General features: G+C 39.2%; 1 protein-coding gene and 1 long non-coding RNA gene across 3 annotated transcripts in view; one reads left to right on the top strand and one right to left on the bottom strand.

Moving 5' to 3' along the window:
* LOC149750203 (uncharacterized) overlaps positions 1 to 11,544 on the bottom strand; it is a 149,913-nt gene that overhangs the window by 42,108 nt on the left and 96,261 nt on the right. Inside the window, exons 6-7 of the long non-coding RNA XR_016392107.1 lie at positions 9,087 to 9,202; positions 2,837 to 2,899 (exon numbers count right to left, since the gene is read on the bottom strand). This is a non-coding gene — a long non-coding RNA (uncharacterized LOC149750203). The remainder of the gene's footprint in view (positions 1 to 2,836; positions 2,900 to 9,086; positions 9,203 to 11,544) is intronic.
* SLC12A1 (solute carrier family 12 member 1) overlaps positions 1 to 11,544 on the top strand; it is a 91,081-nt gene that overhangs the window by 11,338 nt on the left and 68,199 nt on the right. The window contains exons 3-8 of one of the 2 annotated variants that reach the window (XM_089907266.1): positions 88 to 163; positions 5,440 to 5,535; positions 6,062 to 6,157; positions 7,931 to 8,070; positions 9,115 to 9,225; positions 11,087 to 11,198. In XM_089907266.1, the coding sequence (XP_089763392.1) occupies positions 88 to 163; positions 5,440 to 5,535; positions 6,062 to 6,157; positions 7,931 to 8,070; positions 9,115 to 9,225; positions 11,087 to 11,198 (631 nt within the window). Of the gene's footprint in view, positions 1 to 87; positions 164 to 4,807; positions 4,904 to 5,439; positions 5,536 to 6,061; positions 6,158 to 7,930; positions 8,071 to 9,114; positions 9,226 to 11,086; positions 11,199 to 11,544 lie in introns of both variants that reach the window. The other variant, XM_089907267.1, reaches the window with a different exon arrangement.

Genomic DNA, 11,544 nt, shown 5'->3' with positions numbered 1-11,544 from the left:
AGGCCTGAACACCAGAGTTACAAAGATGGCTGGGTGCTGCCCCACTGTCACTTCTCATGTCCTTTTCCATGCTCCCTCAACCCACAGGTAAGATGTATGCTGAATATCTGGGGTGTCATGCTCTTCATTCGCCTCTCCTGGATTGTTGGAGAAGCTGGGATCGGTAAGCACTTTTTCCCTCCTATGCAGTTTTCAGTGTAAATTAAAAACTCAATAAGCAACTTGTTTTCACCATTAACACTGAATGTGAGATGAAGATCGCAGAATTAATCTGCACTTGGGCTCTTTTACTTTGCCTCTTTGACAATGTCTGTCAGAGAAGACAGGTAAAGTGTTAACTCCTGGGAGACTGGAATTTTCCAGCCTGCCAACCAGATAAATGCTCAAGTAAATATTTCATCTTTTCATAGAGTTTTAGGTGTACAAGTATACAGAGATACATTCATCTTAAATAATAGTATTCATATTTTGGGATATACTGACATTCATCAGAATATCCCCCTTACGATTATTAGCAAAACATCACTGAACAAAAATAACTTGTGGGAAAACTGGTGAAACTGTGACTTGACTAATAAAAATGCTGAATTGTTGAACATTTTCCAGAGAAAACAGTGTTACTTGCAGGTACAAGTAGTAAGAAAACAAAGGTTAATAAACTATTGCCAGATAGAAGCTTAAAAAGATAGGCAAAAAGACCAAGATAATGTATATAACTATCGGTAATTTTGCTAAATGGAAATGGATGAGGTTGAAATTATTTTGAGTGCTTATTTAATGTTTTTAAATATTGTATTTTATTTAAAGTATTGTTTCCTGTGGCAAATATTTTTATTGTGAGTATACCACTAAAATTTATATAAAAATTTATTTGAATTATATAAAAGTTTCTGATTCAATGTGATAAAAATTAATGATGTTCTACTCTCTATATGAAAAACACATTATAGGTTCACTTTGTGGGGGGCACACCTATAAATCATTAGTATCAAGAACACAGAAGTTCAGATGTGCTTTCAGATTCTACTCCAAAGTGTGTCTCAATTCACATTTAAAAGGTACTTGGTCATTATTTATTGCCTTCGCTCCTCAAAACAGATTCAGAATCACCAGAAGACTTAATGCGAAAAAGAGCTGGAACCAGTTCCCATAGTTTTTCCTCTTTGTGTGTTTGGCAACTGCTGGGCTCCTGACAAAGGGCTTCTTGCTGGCTTTATGATGCATATCAAATGAACACTTACAGCCTCAGGGTCCAAAATAAGTATATGCTATTCCATGGAAAATCTGCATCTTAATATTGCCAAACTGTTGCTCCAGGGTTTCATGCAAAATTAGTTTTTTAAGGGCAGTTTAGTAACTTATTGAGATCATCAGGAAACATTACTTTGTTTGGAGGTGTGAGTGTAGCCCAGGGCAGAAGTGATTCTTTTTAATGCAACTTATTTAAAATCCGTACGTTTGGGTAATAATCTGAACTTTAATCAGATCTTACATTATTCTTCACAGTCAACCCAGTTTCATGTTTATTGCAAAATTGTAGAATATGAAGAATTCTATCTTCTGCTAAACTGTTTATTATACTTTCAGACATCAGTATTGTTTTAATAAGGATCTTTTATTTAAGTAGTCAAATCCAACTTCAGAAGAGAGTAGAGTTCTACCTAAATGGGTGTCCAGTGGGTTTTCCTTTGAATGGAGGTTTTTTTGGTTTTTTTTTATTCCGAGAAAATAGACTTTAGTGAGTAGTAGAAACTTACTATCACCCTTACTCAGTTTTACTGGACTTTGTCACGAACTTAAAGCTGAAGGAGTTGATTAAGTCACCATCTGGGTCCAAACTGGGTCCCCTTTACTGGGAAAGAAGACAAACAAGTACAAGCAGTACCCCCTTCTGGCTTTGGGGGTAGCCTGGGGAAGAAACCTGAATATACTTTCAAGCTCAGACCCTGGGGAAAAAGCCAGAAGGAAGCTGTAGCCAGGAGTAATGGTAGCTACAGTCCTTGGGTAACCATCTGGGGCTATAAGTTCTGGCTGCCTTGTCCCCAAAAGCAATTGGTAGAATGAGCTGATAATGCCATCTAGTTGTTCTCTGTCTTGACCATCTTGGCTGGGGCATGATGGTATCCAATAAACTTAAACATCAAGCAAGGAAGAAGGGCATGAAAAGCAAGTACGACCTGAAGCAAGTCATTTATATTTGGTGTGTTTCACTGTCTCATCTGAAAATTAGGGAGCTGGATTAATTGTTTCCCAATCAACTCTTTGAAGAACGTTGCTGAACAGGCAGACACAAATTGCGATTGGCTGAGGGTAGCTCAACAATAATCTTCAGACTATGGGGTGCATAACCATTACCTGGGGAGATAGTTACAAAACTGCAGAATCCTGGGATTCACTTGGAAAGATCCAAAGTCAGTAAGTCTGGGCATTTTTAATAAGCACCCCAGGCATTTCCTGAAGCAGGTGGTTCAAGGACTGAAGTTTGAGAAAACTATGAACTGAATGCTTTCTAAGCTGCTTTTGCCCTGGGATTTTATGTTTGATTGTGAGAGGGAAGCAAATCCCTTGCTGTTTAAATGCATACAACTTTGTTCCAGGATTTTAGATGGTTTACAGAAATATATATGATGCCAAAGGATAAATTAAGAATTGTGTGGAAAATAAAGCAAAGGGAATATAAGGGGTAGGGAAATAATAAAAGTCAGAGTAGGTTTAATGTCATGAAATGCAAACTATTTGGCTCTCTACTGTTGCTGGGGTGAGCTAAACATTTGGTATCAAACTTCCTCAAGATAAAGTTGAGTTAAAATAAAGTGAAAAAAAAAAAAGAAGTCACCTTTACTGGCACACAGACTTGAAGTTGCACAGTGATGTAGAGGCGACGCTCACCCCAGGATCCCTGCAAAAGATACAAAGAATTTAGTGCAAGCATTTCTTATAACACCAAATGTGCAAGAATCTATAGGGGCCAAACCAATATAGTCTAAGTTTGCATCTCATACCCATGGTTAGCCTCTTCCTACTGCACTTTAACTGTAAAATAGCCTAGAAACTTCTGCTAGAGCCAGGATATAACTGGAGGCATCAAAAGAGCCAGCTTCCAATACCTCATTCCCATTTCTGTGCTTAACTTCCTTCCACTTCCCCTTTTTCTAGGGCATGGCCAGAGAGATCGCAGCCTCTCCTGGCTAACTGCCCTTTTTATCATCCTTGGAACAAGCGAGGCTATCAACAACAATTATGAAGCATTCACTTTATGTCAAGGAACACACCAAACAGACCTAGGCAAGCACATTATGGCTGGAGCCAGGGTGATTTCAGTGCCTACAAGTTCTCCCTGAATTTAAGGTTGATCTCCACTGAGGAGGGTAATGTAGGGGAGGAAGAACTGTTTTCCCTCTACTCATCTTAGGCTCATTGCTTAGGGCCCTGTAAAGTAGACTGACAACACACAGATTAACAAGAGAACAATCAGAAATTTATTAATATGTGCATCGTGCATGTACATGGGAATCTTCAGCACTGAGTAACTCAAAGGGGTGGTTAGAACTTGGGCTTATACAAGCATCTGAACAGGAAAACACATTTTTAGAGAAGTAACAAGACAAAGGAAAAGACTGAGTTTCTAGAGTGGCACATTGTGGGAAGGCAAATACATGGGGGAACTAATGGAAGATAAGGGCTAGTTAGTAAAGTCTATATAGATTCCTCTAGTACCATCTCCAGCTGTCTCCAGTCTCTAGCTGATAACTGTCCCCAGTATAGAGGAAAGAGGAGACGCCATTACAAAGCTATGTCCTGCCTTTAGGCAAATAAGCAGTATCTTCTTCTTTTCAACTGTCTTTAGCTCAAAATAATCCTTATGCTAAAGTGGCAAATTTTGGGACAGCATATTCTGCTACCCTTCAGTGTCCTCCTAGCTGTGTATTTCCTGAAACTGAAAGCAGCCTTGCCTTCCTCTGAATTCTGGTCTACTTTCTCCCTCTCATAATAAATGATTCTGAACCATAAGATCCTTGAGGGCAGCTTTTTTCATTTTTATTTTTCCTTGCATTTCACATACCGCCTAGCACAGCTGGATATATAGTTGGCTTTTAATAAACAATAGCTGTTATGACTATTGTGGATTTGATCAAAAAGCAGTGCCATTGATTATGTGCTGTGTTCTATGCACTATGCTACTTTACTTTACACATGCATTCTGTCTTTATACACGCCACTACTTTCTTTATACACGGCCACTTTACACACGCATTCTTTCTAGTTTCATTGTCATTTTTGGCTCAGAAAATAGGTAACTTGCCAGAGTTCACATAGCCAGTAAGTAAGTGTAGTTTGATTTGATTCTTTCTACTTCACTCATCTGCCAGATGAACAATCTTCTAGACTATATGTAATCTTCCACTCCTACACAATCGAATATGCATAAAAAGATACTTCCCTGGAAGGATGAATATCTACACTCTAGTAATATTAACAGCTTGGGATTGTTCAGACCAATTATTATGTTTATGGGTGTCTGGAACTTCATAAACAGTGAGGTTCATGTTGAATTTTGACCAGCCATAGTTGTTTGGTTATGTGAAACTTTGCACTGCACAGCTTAGGTCTTGAGTTTCTTGGATCTGTGCTACTTCAGGCAGAAAACTTCAATGCTGGGCATTTCCTCTGTGGTGATTTCCAGACCAACTTGTTAAACTCAAATGTGGTCCTTTGGTGATTACTCTAGACTTGCTGGCTTTTATGTAAGTGATCTAATGGATTATTCCACCATTTAATTGCCTTTATTTTTCCTCTCTCAACTGAGGTCTTGGTGTGATTATCATCGGCTTAGCCGTGACAGTGACTGCTATCACTGGTTTATCCACCTCTGCTATTGCTACAAATGGATATGTCAGAGGAGGTAATTAAACCTGTGACCCGCATGATCATTTGTAAGGTAAAGGCAACACAGGCTCAAATAGTTCACCACTGACCTTTCTGGAGTGTTTTCAAAGGTAATCCAAGTTGGTTCATTTTTTTTACCCCCTGCCAGACAAAAGAGATGCAAGAAAAATGGAGAAGGATTTAACCTTTGTCAAACTCCCAACTTTCTCATTCAGGTTCCTCTCCAGCAAGAGAGAAGGTCAAATGTTATGTTTTCTCTTTTCGCAGCCAGGGTAGTTTCTCTCCCAGGACACCAGCGTAAGTCAGCTTTTCCTTTCCAGGGCTGCATTTTAGATTGTGTTTGCTTTTGGAAACCATCCTTCATCATAATGAGCAGTTCTCCAACTTGGTCTTTACGCCAGGCAAACCCGTTTCTCCTTAGCACGAAGGAACTCCACTGGGGCCCAAGGCTTGGATGTGAACACTTAAATTCAAAGCAGTATAGTTTGCAGCAATAGGGAATCAAAGGAAGAAAAGTAAAATGTAATATCTTCTGTCTTTCATTGCTAACAGGTCTTGGAGTTCTCATAATTCTTCTTTCCACCATGGTAACTTCTATTACTGGGTTGTCAACTTCTGCAATAGCAACTAACGGGTTTGTTCGTGGAGGTAAAATTTCTAAGATATCTAAATGCTCTCATCACACTTGCTACGGGTAGGCGAAAACTTTTCATTATACTTCTTTTTGGTGGGAACAAGAAAGCAGCCCAATGTTCTTGAAGTCTGGCTAACTATGTGGATGAGCTGGACACAGAAGGAAACACAAGGTACTGTGCGTATAGTCCTGGTCTACTCTCGTCAGCTGTGGTCTCTTTTCTAATGGTCCTCTCTGGCACGTTGCAGGTCATGATTTCCAGATGCTCAAATTCCTTGGGTAAATGCTTTCTTTTTCAGGCTACTGCACACCTCTTGCCGGTGTTTCTTGGGAAATGACTTCTCGACACAGCTTCAGTTTTAAAGTTTAGTACATTTCAGGTGCTTCCTAGACCTAGATGGAATGGGATCTTTTAGAACGTTTCAGGTTTTTCATAGGGAGACTGTTCCTTCCTTGACAAGATTCAGACTGCTGCCTCCTGAAGTACTGGTGACTTCTTGAAGTACTGGAGCCAAACACCTTTCTTGGGGGATTTTTCAGGTCTTGGAGTCATCATCATTGGCCTAAGTGTGGTAGTGACAACGCTCACAGGTATTTCTATGTCCGCTATTTGCACAAATGGAGTAGTAAGAGGAGGTAAGCCAATTCATGTACTTATGGCTATAAGCTTTGATTATGTAGTAGTGTCTAGAGTTGGTTTAATGTTGGAAGTAAAATTTGTACATTGATACTTAGTCCCCAGAAGCCCTAAAACAAAACAAAATAATCCAAAATTTAAACAGCAAGGCATGATTCTTTTCCACTAAAATTAAGAGATCTCCAGAAAAGATTTTTTTGGCCCACTTCCTGTGATTAAACATGTTTATAAAGTAGAGAATGACCAGGTGTCTAGAAAGAAAGCATAGAGTATTAGAGTGAAATAAACAGTTTCTTTGTGCCTTGGACGGACCCCAATGGCTCTCTCCCAGGGCCCCTCAGAAGGGGTCTTCTCCAGCACCCCAGCTGACACCACTGACACTTCCCACTCAGTGAGCCTTCAGAGTTCACCCCAACACTATGCTCCTAATGGCCAATAAGCTTGAGAAGATTCTTAAAAAGAAAATAAAAACAAATAAAACAAAGAGTTACTTTCAAATCATCCAGGAACAAGCAGGCCTGGGCAGAGAATGAGGGGTTGAAGCTTGTCTTATTGTTCTTCCAGCTTCCTTTCTTCCCCCTCCAATTCTGTTTTGGCTCCTGGGGTCTCTACTTGGGTACCTTATCCAGATCTCCCTACCCAGGGCCTTCTAAAACACCATCCTACCTACAAAACAGCTCCTCTCACAGCTCCTGCCTGTCTCTCATTTTGACCAAGCCTAGTAACTTGCTGCTAACTTATTTAATGTAATCAGGACAAAGAAAGTCATGGGGATTTGCCCCACCCAAATAAAAGTTTACATTTTTAGAGAGGATGTTGTCGTCTTAACCCAAAGGAGTCATGGTGGAGGAAACAGTGAAAACTTTTCAGTGAAGGATAATTTTGGCTGTAGATATGTGTGTCCAGTGTCATTCCTTTACCAATTCTGTCTACTTCTAAGGCTAGCTCAGTATAGGAAGTCATTGATTCACTATGGTCTGTGATAACACCTAGTTATCTAGGCCTTTCAACATCTAGTCATTTTAACCTTCAGTAACATGCTCTCAGAACTCTTGAGGTAGTTAACTATTCTGGCTCAGTCTTTCCTGTGCCCAGAAGTATACAGCCATGAGCAGAACCTTCTTTTCAAGGTCCAAGGGAGAAGCAATCGTTCCAGGCCCTCCCTACCTTACTTCCCATTTGCCACACCCATACACATATGGGTATTTGGCAATAACCATGCCTTCTTGAGCTAAAACCATCAAAACTAAGTCTGATTTATAGAGCGGATAATCCATAGCACTATACAGGTACCTTTTTAATGTAGTAAATGTGTACCAGTAATTATACCAGAAAGCGAGTTAGAACGACAATGATAAACTTTATCCACTTCATTCTCCGCCTGGGCCTGCCTGTTCCTGGAAATTTCAGATATGAAATTTTACTTCAGTTACATTATTAACTTGAACTCGCCAATGAAGTTTTTTAAAAGACAAAGAATTTGTGGGGTAAAGTTTGCTGTATTCTTATTAGTAGCATTTGTGTATTATAGGTTTCAATAAATTGGATTTTATTTAGTCAGAGTAGTTCTATTGTAGATTATATACAGAATATAAGGCAGGGCTAAGTTATTCATTACAGTGAACAAGATTTCTAAAATTACTAGGATTTATAATATTTTTATTAGAATAATTAGTATTTTAAATGTTCTCAGACATTCAAAATCATTTGGTCATACAAACTAAATCCTCTAAAAGTTCCTCAATGTAAAGCATGTTCATTTCTTGTTTCAGGTGGGGCCTACTACCTTATTTCCAGAAGCTTAGGGCCCGAGTTTGGTGGGTCTATAGGCTTGATCTTTGCTTTTGCCAATGCAGTGGCTGTTGCTATGTATGTGGTGGGATTTGCTGAGACTGTGGTAGATCTTCTTAAGGTAATTAAAAGCTTTTCTTTTCTTCACCCAAGCAAGATAATTTGGTTTATTTTGCTTTTTCAGGGCACTAGGGGATATCATTATGGCAAGATGAGAGCAAACAGATTTATTCTGCAGAATGTGGAAGCTGAATATAGTTGAAGGATCCCTAGGCTTGGCATCAGAACTGGCTCAGAGTCCTGGCTCTCACACTTACCAGCTGAGAGATTTTGGACCAGTCCCTCTGTTCATCTGAACCTTGTTTTTCAAATCTATAGTATGGGCTAATAATATTGTTTATGTCTTTCACAGAAATGTGGTACAGATCAAATGAAATAATGTACATGAAATACAGTGTAAAATATGAAAGAAAAGATAATGGGAATTATTGTCAGCAGCAATATTACTATTATGGTTATAGATTTCCAAAGGGGAAGAAAGTTCAAACATTAGAAGAACTCACTGCAGGAAACTGGGCCTTTTTTAGTTTAGGTGCCCCATCTGGATGGTATATATGTGAACACATTAATTAGCTAGTATATGAGCTAACTTCTAGTCCTCCTTTCATGGTAATGATAGCAGACACTGAATTCAATTGGTACCTCTACTTGAAAATTAGATGAATAAATGAGTGGATTATAGTTCATAGTTTGTTCTTTAATTGAGTAGCATTTATTTTTTTTGATATTCACATTGGAAACCACTCATTTTTATTCTTCTAAGATTCCCCTTGACACATAAAAATAACTAGTCATTCTTCTGAAAAAAAACATGATATCTGTATGTACCCATATTTTTACTTAGTGCTACAGATTTAAAATCTGTGCCTAGAATGAATCCCTAAAATTTGTAACTCCTAACCTTGGCTATCAAAGGCCTATTATCACAGGAAAAAATAAATTTAGATTCTTCATCTTCTCCAATTTATGAGCATTTCATTTTTCCATTATCCTGTGTAGCCCCAAACATTAGTGCATGGTATCTCTTCTTACTGTTAAATTCTACGATAAGACATATAGGCAAAAAAAGCTTCTAACCATTTTAGTGATTTTTTTTTTGTTCCAGGAGAGTGATTCGATGATGGTGGATCCAACCAATGACATCCGGATAATAGGCTCCATCACAGTGGTGATTCTTTTGGGAATTTCAGTAGCTGGAATGGAATGGGAAGCAAAGGTGAATTTCTCAAAATGATATTACCAACAACTGCTAGTCAGCTTCCCGAACAAATTGCAGGAATAGAAGGAACTCCATATTCAAAAAGAATTGCTATTATTACTTTCTATGATAAAAGGAGCCAGGTCAGTGCTCGGTGGAACACCAAGCCCTCAAAGCACAAAGTCCAGGCAGTCCAGCTCATGTGATCAGGCCTGTGCTTTGCCCTTGATGCTATAGTAACAGTAACGGAGCCAACAAGATTACTGCCATCTTCACACCCTGGTATCCCCTTCCAAGCTGGCTGTGAGTGCTGAAGCCCACAAGAAATGGCAAGTGTGTTGGGAGAAAATAACAGGCAGAAACTATCATTCCCCTCTGAAATCCAGTACTCCAGCAGCAAATTTGAGGGCATCAGAAGCCCTGGAACTAGAGAATATCTGGATTTAACTATTAGTAAATCAGTTAGTAAACTTCTGAATGATGGAGAGCATGTCTTTTGCTTGCTTTGTAACTCTCAACAGTGACTAGTACAATTGAAACTCCTATGTTCCTATGTGCCTGGAGGTGCAATAACGAGACATCAAGTGGTCACCAGAAATGGAAAGATAGCCAAAGCCTCCCACTTACATAAGGCAATAGGAAACATTCCCACCTGGCATTAATTTCCAGATTATGCGTTCATACATTAAACAAAAATTGACGAAGTGTTTATCATGTGCTGGGCATTCTGCTAGGCACTGTATATTCAGTTGTGACCCACACAGGCACAATCCCTGCCATAGTTGAGCATATGGTCTACGGGGAGCTGAGTAATAAACAAGCACATAAACAAGGAAATATAGAATGGTAAATTGTGAAAGTGCTATAAAGTAAATAAACAGGGCACTGAGATAGAACGTAACAGGGGGAACATACGTCAGATTATTCCCTGAGGGAGGCAATGTAGTTTCATGACAGTAGAAGGTAGAATTCAGAGCTCCAGCTCTGTAGTTAGAGTGGAGTTGAACCTGGTTTATGTCCATATGACCTTTAGTAAATTACTTCACCTCTCTGTTTCTCAGCTTCTTTATCTTTAAAATGATGATAGCAGTATTACCTACTTCATACAGTTGTGGGTGGAATTATTTACCTGAAAGAATATTGGTAAAGTTAGATGTGCATCTGTTGTATTGTAAGCCCTCTGTGAACATTAGCTGTTATTGTTTAGATTCAGTGATCAAGAAAGGCCTCTCTGAGGAGGTAACTAACACATAATGGATGAGAGGAAAGATACAGTTTTGCAAAGTATAGGGAAAAGTGTGTTTCCAGCAGAGGGAACAGCATATGGGAATGCCAAGCCAATAACCTCTATGAAATGTCAGATGGACTAAAGAACAGTGATTTGGCTGGTCAACCTTGCAGACCGCTTATGCTGGGCACACACTGGTATGGTAGCCCAACGTCAAGTGCACTAGGCATCATGGGAATTCTATGCATCATTCTGTGTTCTCATACTCCTTCTGCAGTTATTACTGGAATCCATAGGTGCTCTGCCTAGGAAAGAAACCAACTCTATCAGTGTTCAATCTTTTGGCTCCATCTATATTCTTAGGAACACTGCACTAAGTTACCCAGTTAGTACTTGAAATGCTCTTGAAATGTCACCTTCAAGTGCCCAAGCACATGCACCCACTGAAAATGTAACATCTATACTCAGGCCAAATAAGGCTCATTAAGATGCCATTTTATGAGAACACACTTATTACCTACTTTGGATCGTAGAATCTTAACTGGAATTATTAGATAGGGTCTTTCTTCAGTGGGCACTTATAACTTTTATAATTATGTAAAAAGTCATTGAATAATTCTAATTTGACCTCCTGTTACTTTGTCATTCCAGGCTCAGGTGATTCTTCTGATCATTCTTCTCATTGCTATTGCAAACTTCTTCATTGGAACTGTCATTCCATCCAACAATGAGAAAAAGTCCAGAGGTTTCTTTAATTACCAAGGTACATACAACAAATAACTTGCTCTGCAATAAATGGTTCTCCATTGACTGCCCCCATCACCATCCCCATGATTCCTACCCCGGCCACTGGAATCCCAGTGTGATCCAGGGAAGAGCCTGGGGTTGGAGTCAGGAGAACCAGAGTGAGTCTCAATCCTGCTGCAAACTGACATGATTGCTTCTCAGATTTTCCTGCCAAGGTGGGGGTAATGATAACAACTTCCTAAAGGGATTTTGAAAAGCAAGTAAGATAGCAGATGTTAAAGTGCTTTGGACACATCGTTGTCTCTGTCAAAGAGTAGAAATAGAAGTAGAGTGCATGTACAAGAAAGAGAACATAGCTCAGA

This window comes from Delphinapterus leucas, chromosome 2, assembly GCF_059928025.1.
Source record: "Delphinapterus leucas isolate spDelLeu-1000000601 "Yukka" chromosome 2, BTC_Dleu_Yukka2, whole genome shotgun sequence".
Classification (NCBI taxonomy): Eukaryota; Metazoa; Chordata; class Mammalia; order Artiodactyla; family Monodontidae; genus Delphinapterus; species Delphinapterus leucas.
This window is presented reverse-complemented; position numbering and strand designations above follow the sequence as displayed.